Source organism: Jaculus jaculus, chromosome 7 (assembly GCF_020740685.1).
Source record: "Jaculus jaculus isolate mJacJac1 chromosome 7, mJacJac1.mat.Y.cur, whole genome shotgun sequence".
NCBI classification, from domain to species: Eukaryota; Metazoa; Chordata; class Mammalia; order Rodentia; family Dipodidae; genus Jaculus; species Jaculus jaculus.
This window is the reverse complement of record NC_059108.1, coordinates 26,952,778-26,973,010: the sequence shown is the minus strand read 5'-3', so window position 1 is coordinate 26,973,010 and position 20,233 is coordinate 26,952,778. Positions and strand designations below refer to the sequence as shown.

Below are 20,233 nucleotides of genomic sequence, written 5' to 3'. Positions count from 1 at the left end.
TGAATGCCCATTCTCTCCATCTTTCTTTTGCAAATATAAATAAATGAGAAACCCATTACATATATTAAACAAAACAGTTAAAGCACTTCAATCTAACGTCCTGAGCCCTTCCACAGCCCCTCACTACATTCTGCCCTGCCAAGTAAACCCAAAGGTCTTTATCAAGGTTCCTAAATCCTGCCACACCTCAAGCCACATGGCATTATTCAGTCTGTCCATTTTGTTGGTATGACTTATTTTCAGACAGGATTTTCCTATGGAGCCCAAGCTGGTGTTGGTGTTGAACTCCTGGGCTCAAGCAATTCTCCTGTCTCATCCTTTTGAGTGCCTGCAACTACAGGTACAAGCTCCTTAGAGCTGCTTTTGTTACTCCTTCCCCAATGCCCTGGCTTTCTAGGACATCAGGGACTCTACTTACCTTTCGATTCTTTCCTGTATTCTACGAGAATTTATTTTCCTTGACTGGTCCCCAAATGCTAAGCATTGCCCTCTCCTTGTTCACCCCACGTACCCTTACCTCTAGCCTGGATCACTCTCCCTTCATCAGAGCCTTGTGATCAAGGGCCTGATAAAGACTGAGCTGGGCTGTCGCAACCCCACCCACCTGGAAGGGAACCAGTGGGCCACCAACGTGCTCCTCTTCCACCCAGCATCAGGAGTGAAGACTCCTTCCTCACCCATGACCTCCAGGCCACTTGCTTGACTTCCAAGTTCTTCATTTCTCCAGTATCACTGTCACAGTCCTACCTGAGAGCTTCAAGGCCACTTCATTGTGTGACAGACTCCTCCCACTGCCCAGCTTAGCCAATGATGGCTCTACAGTGCAGAGCTGACTATCTGATCCCACTCAGAGTTGGCTGGCCTGGCAGCTGGGTCTCTAGTCCAGATCCGCCCCTTGGCCTTTCCACCTCCCATTACCCTACTAAAGCCTCGGGGCTATGAAAACTCAGCTCCTTCCTCCTACCTGGAGCCAAGGGCCCATCTGCACTCCTACCCAGAGCCAGTCACAGAAACGCGTACGCACGTCATAAATCTTTTAAAGGAAAATGCACAAAGGTGCAGCAACTCATCTGGGTCATGATACTGCTGGCCCAGGACTCTTCCAGCACTCACTTTTTCTTGCTCAATCTACACTGTGATACATTAATTATCATTCCAGTTCTGGTTTTAAAGTACAGCAATAAAGCCAGAAACAATGCATAGGCAATTCAGTACAGATTCCTTGATTTTTACATCTTTTCGAGCTGAAAAGTATCGACTTTGAAAACAAAAAAACATTTTGTGGGCTGGAGAGGTGGCTTAGCGGTTAAGCGCTTGCCTGTGAAGCCTAAGGACCCCGGTTCGAGGCTCGGTTCCCCAGGTCCCACGTTAGCCAGATGCACAAGGGGGTGCACACGTCTGGAGTTCGTTTGCAGAGGCTGGAAGCCCTGGTGCGCCCATTCTCTCCCTCTCCCTCTGTTTTTCTCTGTGTGTCTATTGCTCTCAAATAAATAAATAATTTTTAAAAATTTAAAAAAAAAAAAAACATTTTGTTTTTGAGGTAGGGTCTCACTCTAGCCCAGGCTGACCTGGAATTCCTATGTAGTCTCTGGGTGGCCTCTAACAGCAATCCTCCTATCTCTGCCTCCCCAAATGCTGGGATTAAAGGAGTGCACCACCACAGCCAGTTTGAAAAGGAAAAAAAAAATTTTTTTTGAGGTAGGGTCTTATTCTCGCTCAGGCTGACCTGCCTGGAATTCACTGTGTATTCTCAGAGTGGCCTTGAACTCACAGGGATACTCCTACCTCCGCTTCCCCAAATGCTGGGATTAAAGGCGTGTGCCACCACCCACAGCTGAAAAAGAAATTTTAAAGCAGTTCATGTGTTGAGTTTCTCTAAAATATTCAACTTCATTTTCATTGACTTGAGATAATTTTCAGACTCATACTTACATTTAATTTGCACACTTATCTAAGTAAGATTCATAACCATAATAATGAACACCTAAGCCTGACTCTTGCAAAGGACACAACTGGACTTGAGAGAACAGGGTGCTGTGAGCATCCAGGTTGCTCCAGAAGCAGGGGAAGCTAGCTCTCACTCACTTACCTGGTAGGCATGAGGGAGTACGGTAGCTTTGTGAGGTAGCTTAAGGTGATTGGACCCCAAGAGGAAGAAGCAGAAATGTCCTTAAGTCTGCTCTTGCAATCTCTACTTTACTAGAGGTCAGAGAAGGATTTCTTCTCTCCTTATCTCTTGACCAAAGGAGTTCCTTAGATCTGTTTTTCTATAAATAACCTGGGCCCCTCCTGGAAGGGAGTTCCCTTTTCCTAGAATTTAAATCTGCTTCTGAAGGCTAGAGAGATAGCTTAGCAGTTAAGGCACTTGCCTGCAAAGCCAAAGTTTAATTTCTCAGGACCCACATAAGCCCTATGCACAAGGTGGTGCATGTGTCTGAAGTTTGTTTCCAGCAGCCAAAGGCCTTGGCACACCCATTTTTTCTCTCTCTCTCTCAAATGAATGAATGAATAAATAAATAAATAAATCTGCTCCTGACATTGTGGTTAGTTAAACTCAGCCCCAAAACTTGGTGTTACAGCTGGCCTCTTCCTGAGCCAGCCCCAACCCAGACCAACCAGACCTTACTCTGGCTCACCTGAGCGTTCTAAGCAGAGGCTACCAGGTGGGCAAGCTCTCTTTGTTGCCCATTTATTTATCTCTCCTGGACATCCAGATCCTGGTAAGTCACCCCTGGCCTCTACTCCCACATGGGCTCTCCTCCCATGCCCGCCTCATGGAAGGCCTCTGCACTTCCTTCTTTCCTCTCTATCCTTTCCACGTGTCTTCCAGGCCCATCACATGGGCTCTCAAACCATGTGGGTGTATCCATCTTCCTTCTCCTGGTTTTATAGTTCTCTCAATAAATGTAATAATCCGTGCCGGTGAGAAGACTTAGAGGTTATGGCACTTGCTTGCAAAGCCTAATGACTGGAGTTCGATTCCCCAGTACCCACATAAAGCCAGATGCACAAAAGAGGTGCATGCATCTGGAGTTTGTTTGCAGTGACTAGAGGCCCTGTGTGCTCATTTTCTTCTCTTTCTCTGCTTGCAAATAAATAAATAAAATATAAAAAGCTGGGCATGGTGGTGCACGCCTCTAACTTCAGCACTCGGGAGGCAGAGCCTACCCTGAAACTACATAGTGAATTTTAGGTCAGTCTGGGTTAGAGAGAGTACCTTAAAAAACAAAACTAAAATAAAATCTAAAAAATAAATGTAATAATTTAATAATTTTTCTCCTGAGTCTTGTTTTATCCAATTCTTTGGCTAACAACTGACATAAATTTGGGGCTTGGGGTTCCAAGACTTTCCTGAACCCTAGCATCCCCGTCCCTGCTGATACTAGGCATGGGGTTGACTGAGGTCTGGGCTGGGCTACTCTACTATTTTCATGTGCTCGTCCTCTGGCCTCAGCATGTTTCCTCAGGCACAAACACACCCTCCCTCAACACACTTAACCCACCAAGTCTCAACTTGTCAACCACATCACTGCCTCCAGGAGCTCCTGACACTTCCTGGATTGGATCCCTTTTCACCTCCGTGTGTGGTGCTAGCAGTTATTAGGAATTCTCCAGCTTCTCATGACTCTCCTGCCTCGGCCAGGTGTCTCTCTTCAACTAGAGCATATTATTACATTTGTTAAATGACCCCAAAGCAAGAAAATTCCTCCATTTTTTTTTTTTTTTAAATCAGAGTCCTATACTATAGGGCTGGCCTAGAACTTAGTATGTAGTTCAGGATGGTTCCAAATACATAGCAATACTCTTGCTTCAACCCTGGAGTTGCTCGGATTATAGACATAAACCACCAAACCCAGCTTAGATTTTATTTTATTTTTTTTTAAATATTTTATTTATTTATTTGAGAGTGACAGAGACAGAGAGAAAGACGGATAGAGGGAGAGAGAGAGAATGGGCGCGCCAGGGCTTCCAGCCTCTGCAAACGAACTCCAGATGCATGCGCCCCCTTGTGCATCTGGCTAACGTGGGACCTGGGGAACCGAGCCTCGAACCGGGGTCCTTAGGCTTCACAGGCGAGCGCTTAACCGCTAAGCCATCTCTCCAGCCCAGATTTTATTTTATTTTTGAGACAATCATATAGCCCAAGCTGACCTCAAACTGTAGAGCCAGGGATGACCTTGAATTCTGATCTCGCTTCCATCTCCCAAGTGCTGAATTACTGATGTGCACCACCTTGGCCAATTTCTTTAAAAAAGTGTTTCTTTGAAACAAACAGCACATTTAAAATCTAACTCACAGAAAAATAAAACATGAAAAATGAGAAGAAAATAAAAGGGAAAACCAAACAAAAAACAAAAGAAGCACAACTGGAGTTGGAGATGTAGGTTGGTGACAGAGCACTGCAAACTGAACAAGCAAATCAGTCCAACTGGGAAAGGGTTCAGTGCACCTCACTCCTGTACTCCTGAGATACCACTGATCATCCCCAACAGCTGGGTCTCATAGCATTTCCTAACAATTTCAAACTTACCAACAAATCCTAATGTACTTTTTATTTATTTATTTATTTGAGAGTGACAGAGAAAGAGGCAGAGAGAGAAAGAGAGAGAGAGAGAGAGAGGGAGAGAGGGAGGGAGGGAGGGAGGGAGGGAGGGAGGGAGGGAGGGAGAGAGGGAGGGAGGGAGGGAGGGAGAGAGGGAGGGAGGGAGGGAGAGAGAGAGAGAGAGAGAGAGAGAGAGAGAAAGAGAGAATGGCGCTCCAGGGCCTCCAGCCGCTGCAAACAAACTCCAGATGTATGCGCCACCTTGTGCATCTGGCTTATGTGGGTCCTGGGGAATCGAGCCTCGAACCATAGGACCAATTGCCAGGACAGCTCATGGGGTCAAGACCAGCTGGCTGGGCGGTGGGCGTGGGGGCAGGGCTGCGCAGGGTTCTAGGCAGTGATGAGTCCCACGCTGTGGCAGAGCAATGCTTGCAGTTTTACAGGGTCTGCCCTCCTAAGAGCCACGAAGAGCCCAACCAGCTAGAACTTTCATGGCTCCTACATGGCTTAACCCAGGCGTCCTTACTGGGCACAAAGGCTATTGGGCTACCCCTAGCTTGGTGGGGGCAAAGTCATAAACCAAGCCAGGTCAAGATACTGGGCAGAAGTTGGGACCAAGGGCATTTTCAGATGTTAGTAACTATGGCCTCACCAAGAAGGGCAGGTCTACCCACAAACACAGCAACAACTTCTAAGGGGCATGATCTACTCTGACCTGCCTCCTGGCTCTGGCAAACAGACTCTCCTGCTTTGTTTTGGTTGGTTGTTTTTTAAAATTTTATTTATTTATTTATTTATTTTAGGACCAGGATATGGCTTAGTGGGACGAGTGCCTGCCTGTCACACAGGGAAGTCCAGAGTTGGAGCCGCAGCACCTTACAAACCCAGTGTGGTGGCACGCCCTACCACTTGGGAGGTAGAGACTGGAGGATCAAGGCCATCCTTAGCTGCATAGAGAACTGCAGGCCAGCCTGGGGCTGCGTGAGACTCTGTCCTCCTCCCCAAAATAGCAGTAATAAGAAAATTTATTTCACTTATTTGCAATGTGAGTTTGTGGTGGGGGTGCCAGGGCCTCTTGCTGCTGCAAACAAATGCCAGACACTTGCACCATTTTTTTGCGTCCAGCTTACATGGGTAGTTTGGGAACTGAACCCCATGACAGCAAGCTTTGCTTTTAACCACTGAGTCATCTTCCTTGTCCCTGGTTTTGCTTTGGTTTGATTCTAACAAAGAGTCTCACTCCAGCCTGAGCATGGAACTTAGAACAGAGGTACCCTAGACAGGCCTGGAATCCCGGCAGTTCTCCTGTCTCAGCCTTCCAAGTGCACCGCCTCAGCTTTCTGCAACACTGGGGAAGCAGCTCCATCCGGTTATGGGGAAGAGCAGTTCTGTGATAGAAAGTGCTGTCATTAGCCAGGGCGTGGTGGCGCACGCCTTTAGTCCCAGTACTCAGGAGGCAGAGGTAGGAGGATCGATCGCTGGAGTTCAAGGCCACTCAAAGACTACACAGTGAATTCCAGGTCAGCCTGGACCAGAGTGAAACCCTACCTCAAAAAACAAACAAAACAACAACAAAAAAAAAAAAAAAAAAGAAAGAAAGAAGTGCTTCCATTACTCATGTTCTTTTAAAATAGTTCTGAAGTTCTTGTGGCAAAAAGAAATGGACCATATATATTGGATTTATGCTATTCGTTAAGAAATTTATATAATCCCAGCACTCAGGAAGCAGAAGGATTGCTTCAAATTTAAGGCTATCCTGGTCTACATAGTAGTTTTCAGACCAGCCTGGGCTATAGAGACTCAAAAAAAAAGAGGGGGAGAGGGAGAAAAATCCAAATACCTGATGTCCCATGCTTATCTCCAGCTTTTCGCTGTCCTTGCAGATCAGTGTAAGAAAACTGATCACATCTGCAATCCTTCAGTTGTTTCTTGAAACAAGGTCCTCTGTGTAGCTCAGCTTGGCCTCAAACTCAAGCTCTGCCAGCCTTGTTCTCTCAAAGACTAGGATTGCAAATGTGGCACCACACCCAGCTTTTGCTAGATTTCTTACAGCAAAACCTGGAATTTTTAAAACTTCATGGCACGTTTTCAAAGCTCTCTCCCATCACCAGTCCCTGGCAGTACGTACGGCTGTGCTTCACAGCGAGGTTGGCAAACACCCTCCACACGGCCGCGGACTGGTTCCCAGCCCCCCTCCCCCCATGCCAAAATTCCTACCGCAGAGTCTGCGCACATCCTCTCCTAGACTTTAAATCACTGCTAGGGGGCTTACAACATCTGATGCACTACAAACGCTATGTCGGGAGCTCTTAAACCGTGCCGTTTAGGGAACAACAAGGAAAATGCACGTATTCAATACAGATACAATTTTTCTCCCAAACATTTTGACTGGAAGCTGGTTCACTTCATGGGTGTGGACCACAGAGATGGTCCCTTTGTGGACCAGAGGCTCTTTATCAGCATCATGCCGTGAAATAACTGACATTTTAGTGGTTGGTGGTGTTCGGTTAGCACTTGCCTAGCATACCCAAGGCTCTGGGTTTGATCCCTGGCACTGGGGGTGACTGGAGGGCTAGTTGTTTTCTAATGAGGTACTGACAAGAGCTTAGGAGCAAGGTAGCCTTCTTTTGTGGGTAGAGACACAGGCCTAAAACAACACAGATGTCTACTCCAGTCCTAATTCATCCAGAGTATAGGTTGACTTAGAATTCACTCTGGAGTCTCAGGATGGTTTTAACTCATGGTGATCCTCCTACCTCTGCCTCCTGTTTTTGTTTTTTTTTTTTGTTGTTGTTTTGTTTTTAGGTATGGTCTCACCCAGCAGGCCACAGCAGCAGAAAGGATGCTCAGCCTGGGTCGGACCACAGAAGCTGTCCCTCAACATTAATGATACCGTTCTCTGTAGGAACCAGACAGCTACTTGTGGAAAGTTGACTACAAGGGGCCTTTTCATCACAGACAGGGATGATCACTTGTCCTCACTGGAAGCCCCTTGCGTGGGACACAGACTTCCTCCACTGCCAGGTCTCTGCTGCTCTCAGGGGGCACCCCATGGTGGGCTGCCCTGAACCATCCATTGACTGCCCCACCCAACCCCACCTTAATGGAATGCAGCTGCCAAGACAGCCTGGAGACACACCCTGGTGCTGCCATGCCCTGAAGGGGGTCATGCTGTAAACCTGTGACTCATGTCACTAGGGATGCTGCTGACCCACAGGTAGCAACCACTGAAAAACATAGAAGGGAGTGTTTTTTTGGGGGGTGCAACAGAGAGAGAAAGAGGCAGAGAGAGAGAGAGAGAGAGAGAGAATGGGCACGCCAGGGCTTCCAGCCACTGCAAACGAACTCCAGACACGTGCACCCCCTTGTGCATCTGGCTAATGTGGGTTCTGGGGAATTGAGCCTCGAACTGGGGTCCTTAGGCTTCACAGGCAAGCGCTTAACTACTGAGCCATCTCTCCAGCCGAGAAGGAGTTTCTTTAATTACTTCAGAACACAATTGCAAATTGTTTTCCTCTCATCTAGCAACTGATGTGTCCAAACTTCTCTCCAAGGAGAGAAGTCTTTCTACCAGAGTTCCAAGATCTGACCCCAGTGAGTCAGAACCCAGGTAAGTCATTTCAGCCTCCTCTTACCCCAGGGAAAAGAGCACCCACCAGGAATGCCAGTGGCCTTTGTGGTCACTGGCACTGTGGACACTCAGCAGGACTCGTGCAACTCCCTTCCCTTGCCTTTCCCTATAGCTACCCTCCCTTCTTCCTCCTCTTCTTCTTTCCCCTTCCCCTCCTCCTGTTCCTTCTTTCATTTTTTTTCCTTAAATTTATTTATTTGTAAGCAGAAAGAAAAAGAGAGAAAAAATGGGCATGCCAGGGCCTCCAGCTGTTGCAAATGAATTCCAGACGCATGTGCCACTTAGAGCATCTGGCTTTATGTAGGCAGTGGGGAATTGCACCTGGGTTGTTAGGCTTTGCAGGCAAGCACATTACTCACTGAGCCATCTCTCCAGCCTCCCCCCACTCCACCCTACATTTTACAATCTGGGTTTTTTGAGACAGTATCTCATAGCCAACACTAATCTTGAAATCACAATCCACCTGCCGCAGGCTCCAGACTGTTGGGGTTACAAGCAAGTGTATTGGCTTATAGATGTGTGCCCACACCCAGCTCCATCCTTCCTTTCTGACACATAAACCAGAAACCATCACTCTCTTGCTAATGACTTCCAGAATACTATTAACTTAGAATACCAACTCCACACGACCTAACATGCCCTTGTCTAGCCACGACCTATCTTTGGCCACAAGGTCCTCTTCTGTCCCTTTTTTGCTCTGACCTTCTTGCTGAATCTCACATCAAGCTCCTGCCTGTCTTTGGACATCTGTTTGTTGCTCCCAAGAGCCCGGTCTCTCTCTCTTTTTTTTTCCCCCCAAGGTAACATCTCACTGCAGTCCAGGCTGACCTGGAATTCACTATGTAGTCTCAGAGTGGCCTCAAATTCACAGTGATCCTCCTACCTCTGCCTCCTGAGTTCTGGGATTAAAGGGTGTGCTACCATGCATCCTCTCAGGAGCCTCTGTTCTTTTAGCTTCACCTCCCTGCCTCCTCCTCCTCATCTTTCCATTTTCATTTTCTCTTCAGCTCTTCTCCACTGGTGCCCCATGGAATCCAACTTCACCAAATCAGGGATCTGTTCAAATGCTGGAATGGACAGTCCTCCCTCTGTATCCAGGGACACTGACTCCTCTCTGGATCCTCTTCAAGCCCCTTATATAAAATAGCCTGGCATTTGCACATAGCCTACATATAAGCTCCTGTATATTTGAAATCTGACTTGTAACACTTAGTGCAATGTAAATGCCATGTAACTGTTGTTACACTGTATAGTTTAATAACAGGAGAAGGCTGGGGTGTACTCAGTGGGACAGCGCTTGCCTAGTGCATTAGGCCCTAGATTCTCTCAGGGGAGAGGAGTCCCAGCATGTCCAGGGAGCCTGCAATTCTGAATATTTTCAGCCTGTGGTTGGTTGACTCTGAGGCAGATACAGGGGTCATCTGTAAGATTTTGTCATGCTTTATTCTTGGCTGTATTATAAATGGCAGAGCTGATGCTTCAAATAGTTTTATGGGTGAAGCACCTTTGACTAAGGGAAGGAGAAAGGAGAGACCACTTAGACTCTAAGCAAGCAGGACCACCTTGTGTGACTCCTCCAGGTAAAGGCCCGGGAGAGGGAGGGAGCAGGCAGTGGGAGGAGGGTGTGCACAGTCAAGCACACCACCTTTGGCCTTGCAACCAGAGGAAAACAGGAGAGGTTTCTTTTGTAGTGTCATGGATGCATGTGGTTTCCTGTAACCACCATGTCCTTCTCTCCTCCCTTCCCATCCTGACACCAGAAAGGCGCCCTGGCCGAGATGAGAAGTCAGTCACTGGCCGAGCAGAGGCCTGGGCTGGGTCGTATTTGCTGCGCGCTTCCTGTGAGTGACTGGGGAGCAGAGGGGCCTTCGTGGCACCTGAAGCAGGTACGGCATGATGAGGTGGCATGGTTCGGACATGAGTGCCCTCCACCTTGCTGTCTCCTCCTGGAGCACACCTCTGCCCTTGTTAAGCACCCCTGCCAATTCACCCTCCTCCTACGAGGCTTCAGTGATGGAGGGGCGCTCGCTGATTCCGTCTCTCACGTGGTGCATGGTGAGCACCAGCGCGGGAGAGTAGTGTCATGAGCAAGAAAGCCAGCAAACGGAGGGCTGCCCAGACCCGACCGCCTGGATTACTATGGAGAAGGCTTGTTCTTCATTGTACTATGTCTGACCCCACAGGCTCAGTGTTTCATTAAAATTGAGCTTGCAAGCTGGGCGTGGTGGTGCACGCCTTTAATCCCAGCACTCAGGAGGCAGAGGTAGGAGGATCACTGTGAGTTCAAGGCCACCCTGAGAATACATAAGAATAGTGAATTCCAGGTCAGCCTGAGCTAGATTGAAACCCTACCTCAAACCCCGCCACCCCACCCCACCCCACCCCCACCCGCCCAAAAAAGAAATTGAGATTGCAATTGAGCCTCTAGCCGGCAGATTCCTGCTACAGTGGGGTGTGTCACTGGACAGATCTCAGACTCCAGCCCTAACACGCATTTGGGGGCGGATCTGACAAGCAGTCCAAAGACGTGTGCAGAGCAGTTTGAGCTCCGGCTCTTCACATTTTGTGGTGCTGGCTGTTAGTGATGTCTCTCTGTTTAGATCTATGAAAGGGAGCCGCTTCTTCTACCACTGATGGTGTTCCTTTGTACTCTGTAAGCCTGAAGTAAACCCCCTTCCTCTCTTAAGCTGGGCCTGGTCAGATGTTTGTCTCAGTAATGAGAAGCTGACCGCAACATGCACAAACTTTCATGCAACCAGAAGTAAGGGGGCTTCCTAGTCCTTACTGCTCTATCACCCCACATGGTGGACATGTCACTTGAGCTTAGACAGCCAGAGCCTCCAACCTGCGCTCCTGACTCTTGGGAGAGTCACCATGGCCAGTCTTCCATTAGTGATTTTTGTGGTTCCTTGACTCCTTGGAGCAGTCCTGATACTGACACCCTTCTAATACATCCTTTTCTTAAGCTATCCGGTTAGTTTTTGTCTCTTTTCAACAAAGAACCTTAAAGTATTTTTTTAAACATAAAAAAACCACAAAGGTGTTACAGAAGTCATAAAGCAGGCTATATATGTGGAAGGACCAAGAAGAAACCCTCTACATTCCCAATATTCTAGCAATACTCTCCATTCTTCCCAGGATGTCAATCTTTGACCACGTGTAAGCATGCTAGATATGGATGAAATTACAAATATGTTTTGGTTGACTAATGTTCTGCAAATGAAAATGATGTCCTCATTCCCAGGCCCCCGACTGTCACACAGATGGATACACAGTCTTTGTAGATGACAGGTTCAAATGGGGTCATTAGGATGGACCCCACTCCAGTGAGACTGGCATCCTGAGGAAAAGGGGAAATGTGGGCACAGAGACATATGACAGGTGCATGCTGAGAGACAATCACAAGATCATGAAGGTGGAGACTGGACTGCTTGGAACAGTTAAGGAGCCCTAAGGCTAGCACAGGCCACGAGAGACCTAGCGCAGTACTCCCTCACAGATTTGGAAGCAATCGCCCTGCCACACTAGGATCTGGGATCTCTAGGTTGGCCCTCAGTTCATCCTGGGATGTCTGAAGAAACTTAAGTTCAAAGACATCAACAAAGAGGCAGAAGTCTCAAACCCGGAGTCATCCAGCTGGCTCTTGCAGCAAACCCCTTTTGAGATAAGCATCCCTTGCTGACAGAGATGGGGGGAAAGATGAGGAAGCACCCAGGTGCCCTGGGCTCCCTGGCACACGCCAAAGGGAAGGTTCCAGGGCAGACAGAAGAAGCCCCCAAGACTCACCATTGGATGCTCTCATCTGCCGCCGGCGACCCACGCGGTCCAGCCCAATGGGGGTGCTCTGGGAAAAGGTGAAAGGTCGGAGCCTGGCAGACACAGCCTTGTAGGGTGGGACCTGGTGTGCAGGCACAGGCGGCCTGGCTGCCGGCTGTGGAAGGAAGCGAAAAGCTGTGAGAAGGTGTCAGGAAGTCTCAGCTCCTGTGAGCCACAGACTACTGTGTTCTCACCCTGAAGCCATGCACAGATGTGCAATGGTTGCTTCAAACCCTACCAGAGCTGCAGGCTGCACCAGGCTCAGTGACAACATGCTGTTGTAAAGTTTAACGGCCATCACCAATGCTGGCTCAAATTTCATCCCGGTCGACATGTCAGAAAAGAACTTGAAGATTAAGCGAAGCGTCTGAGAAAGGCAGGGTTAGAAAGCAGGAGGGTGTCCACATAGCTGCAAGCTCACAGACACCTTGTCAAGAGCAGATCTGAAGGAAGCCAGGGCGGGGCCACAGCGGAGGTGTGCTGAGAGCTAGGGCATCGGTTGATTTTGGTTTTGTTTTTCAGTTTTCTGAGAGTCTTGCTATGTAGCCAGGCTAGCCTCGAACTCACAATTCTCCTGCCTCAGCCTCTTGAGTGCTGGGATTACAGCTATATTACCACCACGCCTGTGACTACACTGTCTTGATGGCTGAAATGAAATATATACTAATGTCTTAGATTGTTCCTATACTTAGTCTCAGATGAAAATATATTTAGAATTTAGTTTAAAACTATTTCCAACTTAAAACAAAAATCTTAAAGATCTTGTGATATTCTTTTCCTTAGCTTGTTTTGTTTTTGATATATATATATATATATATATATATATATATATATATATATATATATCAAAATATATATACATATATATATTTTTTTTTCTTTTCCGAGGTAGGGTCTTGCTGTAGCCCAGGCTGACCTGGAGTTCACTATGGAGTCTCATGCTGGCCTTGACCTCACAGCAACACAATACTCTAAGTGGGATTAAATGCATGTTCCACCATGCCTGGCTTTTTTTTTTTTTTTTGGTTTTTTGAGGGTTTTGCTCTAGCCCAGGCTGACCTAGAATTCACTATGTAATCTCTGGCTAGTCTCAAACTCACAGCAATTCTCCTACCTCTGCCTCCCAAGTGCTGAGAGATTAAAGGGGTGTGCTACCATGCCCAGCATTGTTTTTAATTTTTGGGACAAGTTCTCATGTAGCCCAAGCTGGCCTCCAAATGGCTATGCAGTGGGGATGATTTCTTTCTTTTTTTTTTTTTTTTTTCCTTCCTTCCTTCCTTCCTTCCTTCCTTCCTTCCTTCCTTCCTTCCTTCTTTCTTTCTTTCTTTCTTTCTGGGGTAGGGTCTCACTCTAGCCCAGGCTGACCTGGAATTTACAATATAGTCTCAGGGTGGCCTCGAACTCATGGCGATCCTCCTACTTCTGCCTCCCGAGTGCTGGGATTAAAGGCATCCGCCACCAAGTCCGGCTGGGGATGATTTCTAACTCCTGATCCTCCTGCCTCTACCACCAAGGACTGGGACTACAAGTGTGCACCACTTTGCCTGGCTTTTAGCTTGTTCTTACTTTGAGAATGTAGTGTTCAATAAACTCTTCTGTGAGTATGCGAGCATGGCTGTGGTATTAGTTGAACCAAATAAGCAAAGAAGTATGGATTTCTCCAAGATAGGGACTGTACTTAAATGTTCTGTGAGTTCACATGGCTCCCTGGCACTTGGGAAATACTTGTCAAATTACTAGGACATGCCGAGGGACCAGAGGTGCTCACAGCGACAACTATTCAAGAGCAGCGTAGCAGGTGCAGGTCTGGGGCCCTGGGTTCCACGTGGGGATGACGGCTGCAGGTGTAATGAACAACTGGAAAATAAGAAAAGCTTTATATCTTAGTAGACAAGGAAGGTTCTTCTTCCTTATCATGGACTTTTTTTTTGGGGGGGGCTGCTGGAACACAGGGCTTCCCTGCATGCTAGGCAAGTGCTCCACTACTGAGCTACATCCCCAGTCCTCTTTCACTTCTATTTTCTCCTTCTCTTTATATTTTAAGAATGGACGTGGCTTTCAACAATGACTTCTTCAGGAAGCTCACCGAAATATGCCTGACTACCTGGCTCAGAGCAGCAGCAGTCAGTGCTGTGCACTCCCTGAGGTCCCGGGAAGGAGGAGGTTAGTGAGGAGGCGTGACAGGACAGGTGGTTAGCTGGCATCCACGCATGTTTCAAAGTCAGGAGGAGAAGGCTATGAGGAGGAGCGCTGTCCTCTAGGAGAAGGAAAAGCAGTGTCCAGTTTAGTTTGCAGCGAGCAAAGAATCAGGGAGCTGAGGGCCTCTGGTGGCCACGGTTGGCAACACCAGCTCTTACTTGGGTCAGGAGGTTCTCCACATCCTCTGCTGGGGTGTCGCCATAGAGGCTGACCCCTCCGATCACTGACATAGGTCGTCTTCTCCGGCCTCCTTTAGGGCAGGTGGCGTAGATGCTTGGGTCTTGGCTGGTGGTGGCCATGGTCGCCGGGGTCACTCCGTCCACATGTTCCTCACCCAGGGGACCCACGGCGATGGCATCTTCAGGAATGGACAGGCTTCGGCTGGCCAGCTGACTGTAGTCAGACAGTGGCCGTGGCCCAGTGTGCCTTCCTGAGCTCCATCTCCTCCTGGAGATGCGGGGTGCCTCGGTCCGCTCCTCTTGGGCTGTGCCTGGCCTCCAGTCATCATCAGACACCACCTTGGCAAACGAACAGGCTGTGTGAGCTCCAAGACCCAGGCAGGCGGCACCAAGGAACAAGCGCTTGCTGCCTCCCTCCCCACTCTGCGCAGCTGCAGACTGCATTTACCTAAAAGACAGCTCTCCATGCAACAGGGCGAGGACACAGCCAATGTGGATTAAGAGAACAAAATTCCATTTCATTCCAGCTGCATTAAATCCGTAAGTTAAGCGATGTTTGGGGAACCATGATGAGTGGCAATGAGAGACATTATGAAAGCCAGCAGCTTTGAGTTAATAAAGACCCACATAACTGAGGTAGGTGTTTCCCAATATGCCTAATGGTAGGAGGGGAGCTGCCGCCAGCCAGTAGCAGCTGACTTTGTATGAAATGAGTGTGCAACAGGATCCGTGATGCCCTGAAGTCTCTTCTTTCAATAGTGGGAGCTATCTAAAACTGGACGTGCTGTAGAAAGGTTACTTCCAGAGCTGTGAGGGCTCAATGCTTGAGGAGCTCATCCCTGCTATGGGCAGCTCTCTGATGGCAGAGGCACTGAACTAGACTCAGAGAACTAGATCAGGCTGCTCACTAGCTGTGTGGGCTTGGCCAGTCAAGACTAACCTTTCTGGGTGTCAGACTGGACAAAGCTCTAGACTGATTCTGTCTGTGGCACTTAGCTGGGTGTGGTGGTGCATGCGTGCAACACACAGACCCTACAGCAAAATAAAATAGCAAAATTTTCCATGTCTCTAAATGAGGAACCACTTTTTCTCTGATAGTACTAGGATTGAACCCAGCACCTCTGTGCAAGCTGGATGAGTCCTCTACCACTGAGCTAGATTCCTGAGCCTTCTAATAATTTTTTTTGAAATAATAATCTTTGTTGTTGATTTCAAGCAGGGTCTCAACATGGCCCAGGCTGACCTGGAACTCACCCTGTGGCCCCAACCTAGACTCAAACTCGTGACAATCCTCCTACCTTAGCCTCTCAAGTGCTAGGATTCAAGGCATGTACTACCACACTAGGGATTATCTTGTTTGAGACAGAGCTCTTATGAAGCCTGGAATGGCATTAAATTCAAGATCCTCCTGAGTGCTAGGACTGAAGGTGTGAAAGGCCATGCCTAACTTCATTTTTTTTTTTCAAAAGCAATGCAATGGATCGGGAAATAAATAACATGGTTTGGGTTTAGGCAGACTTCGGTGTCAGCCCCTGTCTGAGCCAGAGGCTGGCCTGGTAACCTCAGGCAACTGATTTAGTTCTTCAGCTGTTCACATGAGAAAGATAGGATCTTGCAAGGATGAAATGCAATCATGGCAACTGGAGTCAGCTGTTACCCTTTCAAAGATGGCCAGACTAGCCATCCTTAGGCCTACTCTGCCTGAGATAGGTAAGAGTTTCTATCGGCGCAGTTCTCAAAGTCTGGCTGCAGGAGGGGCTACTACAGACATGGGCAGGGAAAGTGAGCCCCAGGCAAGGCTGCCTGGGAGCCTTCAGTTTTTACCCCAATACTGTGTGTGTGTGTGTGGGGGGGGGACAGGGTATTTAGCCCAGCCTGGCCTAGAAATCATGATCCTCTGGCCCCAGCCTGCTGAGAGCTGAGATTACAGGCCTGTGCTACTTACCCGACATTAGAAACAAAACCCAACAGGCTGCCAGGACACAGGCACGGGGAGGCTGTGAGAACAGCTGGGGAAGGCAGGGATTCTGTACAGAGGTGGCAGCATAGCAGGCCAGGGCATATGACAGACAAGTGGCCAAAGAAGCTGATGACACAGCATTCCAGGCAGCTTGTCCCTGTGCGGTACCCAACACTGGCTGTGCCCGAAGAAAGCAAAATGGCAGGGGCCCAAGAATATATAATCCTTGCCAGTCACAACTGAGTTCTGAAATGAAGGTGTTCTTAATTTCTATATGCTTAAATGTTCACTAAGATCATTCAGGAGCCCAAGGCTTATCTGAGACCCCCATCTCAAAAACAAAAATGTGACACAGTGTACATGTGACAAAATGCTGGATCTCATAAAGCAGAGTAGCTCATCAATCATAACAAGTTCCCGAAGAGTCAAAGATACAGAAAGATTTATAAGGTGTTCTCCTTCAATTTCCTCATTTTTTTCTAATTAGAAATACTGAGATGGAAAGAAGCGAAGTGATGGTCCACCACCACACAGCCAGTTAGTAGCAGCAGACGCTCAAAGGTGGACCTCTTATTCCACAACCTTCATCTCCCCTGCTAGGCTGGGGTTTCTCTCAAGCTGTCAAGGAAGGAACTCAGACTGTACTCCGTAAGAATCAGTGTGAGCCCACGGCCCTGGAAAATAGGCTGTGCCTTCACTGAACCTGCCTAAAAGCAGTATCTCAAATAATCAACTGTCAAAGCCCCCCACACTGGGTTTTCTTACAACCAGGGAAGAAAGGAGGAGGCACACGTACAGAGACGGGCACAAAGCTACCTGCTCCCTGGCGTGTGTTTCTAGAGGCTCACTTACCTACCTTTCCTAAGACACTCACTGTTCCCTATGTTCTCTCCTGAAGATAGAATTCTCTGTGAGCTCCTGGACACATACAGATATACAGTAGAATAAACATATTCTTTTTTTTTGGTACTCTGACTTTTTGGGTTAATTCACAGACCCTCAAGAAATTAACCTAAGAGGGCAAAGTTTTCTTCCCCAATGCCACCATGGGAAAATATAAGAGAATCATGAACAGTTACAATCATTTTTGAATTACATATGAAAAACAGATTATAACAGGTGCTTGAAATAAATTACTATATCAAATGGCAGACACTTTTAAGTATACAATAAGAATAAAACAGTTTATGTTATGGCCAATGATAAAAGGGTCAGCAATAAGCAAGAAAAATAGAAATATAACAAAATCAGAGGCAAGGGCTAGTCTAAGTAGCTAAATGTATGTGTAGCTTTTCATAGTTTTTTCAGGTTTTTCTCCTTTTTAATGGCTAGGGGATTAGTTTTGTTTTGGCACTTATATAATACACAGCTCATTTTTTCTTACTAATGTCAACAATGAGGAAACACTCCAGGAAGTGATCAGGGCTGGGCAAGGTAGGGCAAGGTGCCCAGAGCAGGCCCTTGTCCAGTAAGTATTCCTCCCTCGAGTCACACCGCTGTGTCGGCTGCTGTGGAGCCCAGGGGGCACATCTGAAAACCAACTGCAACTAACCTGCACTGTTCACCTAGTTCCACTGAGGATATAAAAGGAGAAAGTATCTGCTGGAAGGTACCACATGACCTAGGAGCTGCAAACATCAGTTAACAATATCACATTCATTTCACTCCTGCAGAAGTATGAGGGTAAGGTGGGGAACCTCCCAGATATAACTCACATTCAAAATTTGTTCCTCAGCCAAAAGGGAGTTAGATTCCTTATGAAAGCCAATGTGAATACTGATTTATAAACACACACACACACACACACACACACACACACACGCGCACACAGAGCTACATCACCCAGCTCTGATGGATATTCTACACTCAATTTGTATATTTCTGGAGTAATGTCCAGGTTCACTGCAGGGAGCATAGTTTGTTGGGATCATTCTTGGATTTTTTTTTTTTTTGGACCATACACACACACACACACACACACACACACCAGCAAACACCCTTTTCACCACTCAAAGAACCCACCTGAGACTCAGCCATGGGCAGGGGTGGCCCACACACACACTGAAGGAGCAGGCAGTTGACTACGTCCATATTCTCCAGAATCCTTCTGGCCTTTAAAAGGCTATAGACAGGACCCTATGTGGCCATGCTGAGCTATGCCTGGTCCACTCCAGGGCTCTGAAGCTTGAATGGCTCAAGACACACCCAAGTCATAAACCTTTGTAAACAGACCTTATAATGGGGTAACTGCCCTTTTAACTGTTGCTTTTCTGTATACTTTTAAAGTACCTTCTCTAATCAGTAAGACATATTTTAGTCTTATAAGACTTTTTTCACTTTACAAAATAAAAAGCCAATGAAAACAAGTTGCTCCAAAATATTTTTTTGTGAAACCAAATTCCTAACCCAAGGAACAAAGAAAAAAATGCATGGAATAACAACTTTTCATCTACTCAGCAGCCAGATGTACTATAAGAAGACAGGGTCAACTAGCAAGCACGGTGGGTCTGGCTATGTCTTCCTAAAAAGTAGGTTGGAGGTCCCAACCTCTCTAGGTGTCTGTGAACATGTTTCTACTTTGAGACTGACTCTTTGCAGATGAAATCTGGTTAGAATTGAGCCACACTGGGTTAGATGGGTCCTAATCTAATGGCTGACATGCTTTTAAGCAGAAAAAAAAAAAAAAAATTGGCCACAAACACAAAAAGAAGCAAGCTACATAAGGACAGAGATAAGGATAGGGATTCTACATTTATTTTGCTTTTTTTATTTTTTCAAATTTTTTATTTATTTATCAAAGACAAAGAGGAAGAAGCAGAGAGAGAGGCAGATAGAGAATGGATGCACTAGGGCCTCCAGCTGCTGCAATGTACTCCAGATGCAAGCGCCACCTTGTGCATCTGGCTTCCATGGGTCATGGAGAATTGAACCAAGGTCCTTTGGCTTTGAAGGCAAACACCTGAATCACTAAGCCATGTTTTGTTTTATTTTTTGAGACAGGCTCTTCGGTATCCCAGGCAGGTGTCTTACTTTCTCTGTAGACAACAATGGCCTCAAACTTCTGATCTTCTGTGCCTCTGCCCCCCAAGTGCTGGCACTGCACCCACGCCCCACCACGCCCAGTTTATGTGATGTCTGGAACTGAGCCCATGGCCTTGTGCGCGCTAGAAAGCATACTACCAACTAGACTATTTCTCTAGCCCAGAAGCAATACATTTATAAACCAAAGAGTGCCAAGGATTGCCACTGCCACCAGAAGCTGGAAAAAAAGGTAAAGAAGGGTCCTCCTTCTAAACCTAGCAAGGACATGGCCTTGCATACATCTTGACTTGAAACTTAGGGTTTCCACAATTATGAGACAATAAATGTCATCGTAAGCCACTTTATTTGTGATAATTTGTTATAGCAGCTCTAATTAACCAGTGCTGTAGAAGAAAATATTTTAGGCAAGGAAACTCAAGATACTTTGTGAAGATTTGAAAATAATTAAAGGAGCCCTGGTGGTTTTCTGAAGGCGCATATTGATGCAACAAGCCAGCCTCCTGGATCTTCCCAGGGTACCACAGGCCTGGACATATTAGGAATTCAGCGACAACCACAGAGATGGAGGTAAAATAAATAAATAAATAAATAAATAAAATAAAATAACACAGCTGACAACTAATGCTGCGGGTGTAATAACAACAGCAACGAGGCTGGTGTGGTGGTTGGAATCAGATGCCCCCATAGCCTCATGTGTTTTGAAGGCATGGACCCCAGCTGGTGGCAATTTGGGAGGTGGAGCCTTACTTATTTGGGAGGTGTGCTGCTGGTGGCAGGCTTTGGGGTTTTATAGTCCAACTTACCTCTTGCCAGAGCTGGCTCACTCTCACCTGTTATCTGCCACCTGATATGGCAAGATGTGA

General features: G+C 47.1%; 1 protein-coding gene across 5 annotated transcripts in view; it reads right to left on the bottom strand.

The window, feature by feature from the left end:
- Spata13 (spermatogenesis associated 13) overlaps positions 1–20,233 on the bottom strand; it is a 158,031-nt gene that overhangs the window by 56,703 nt on the left and 81,095 nt on the right. For 3 of the 5 annotated variants that reach the window (XM_045154064.1, XM_045154063.1, XM_045154066.1), the window contains 2 exons: positions 14,348–14,707; positions 11,961–12,105 (listed from right to left, as the gene is read on the bottom strand). In XM_045154064.1, coding sequence (XP_045009999.1) covers positions 11,961–12,105; positions 14,348–14,707 — 505 coding nt within the window. Of the gene's footprint in view, positions 1–6,383; positions 6,403–11,960; positions 12,106–14,347; positions 14,708–20,233 lie in introns of those variants that run through there. The other 2 variants (XM_045154065.1, XM_045154068.1) reach the window with 2 other exon arrangements.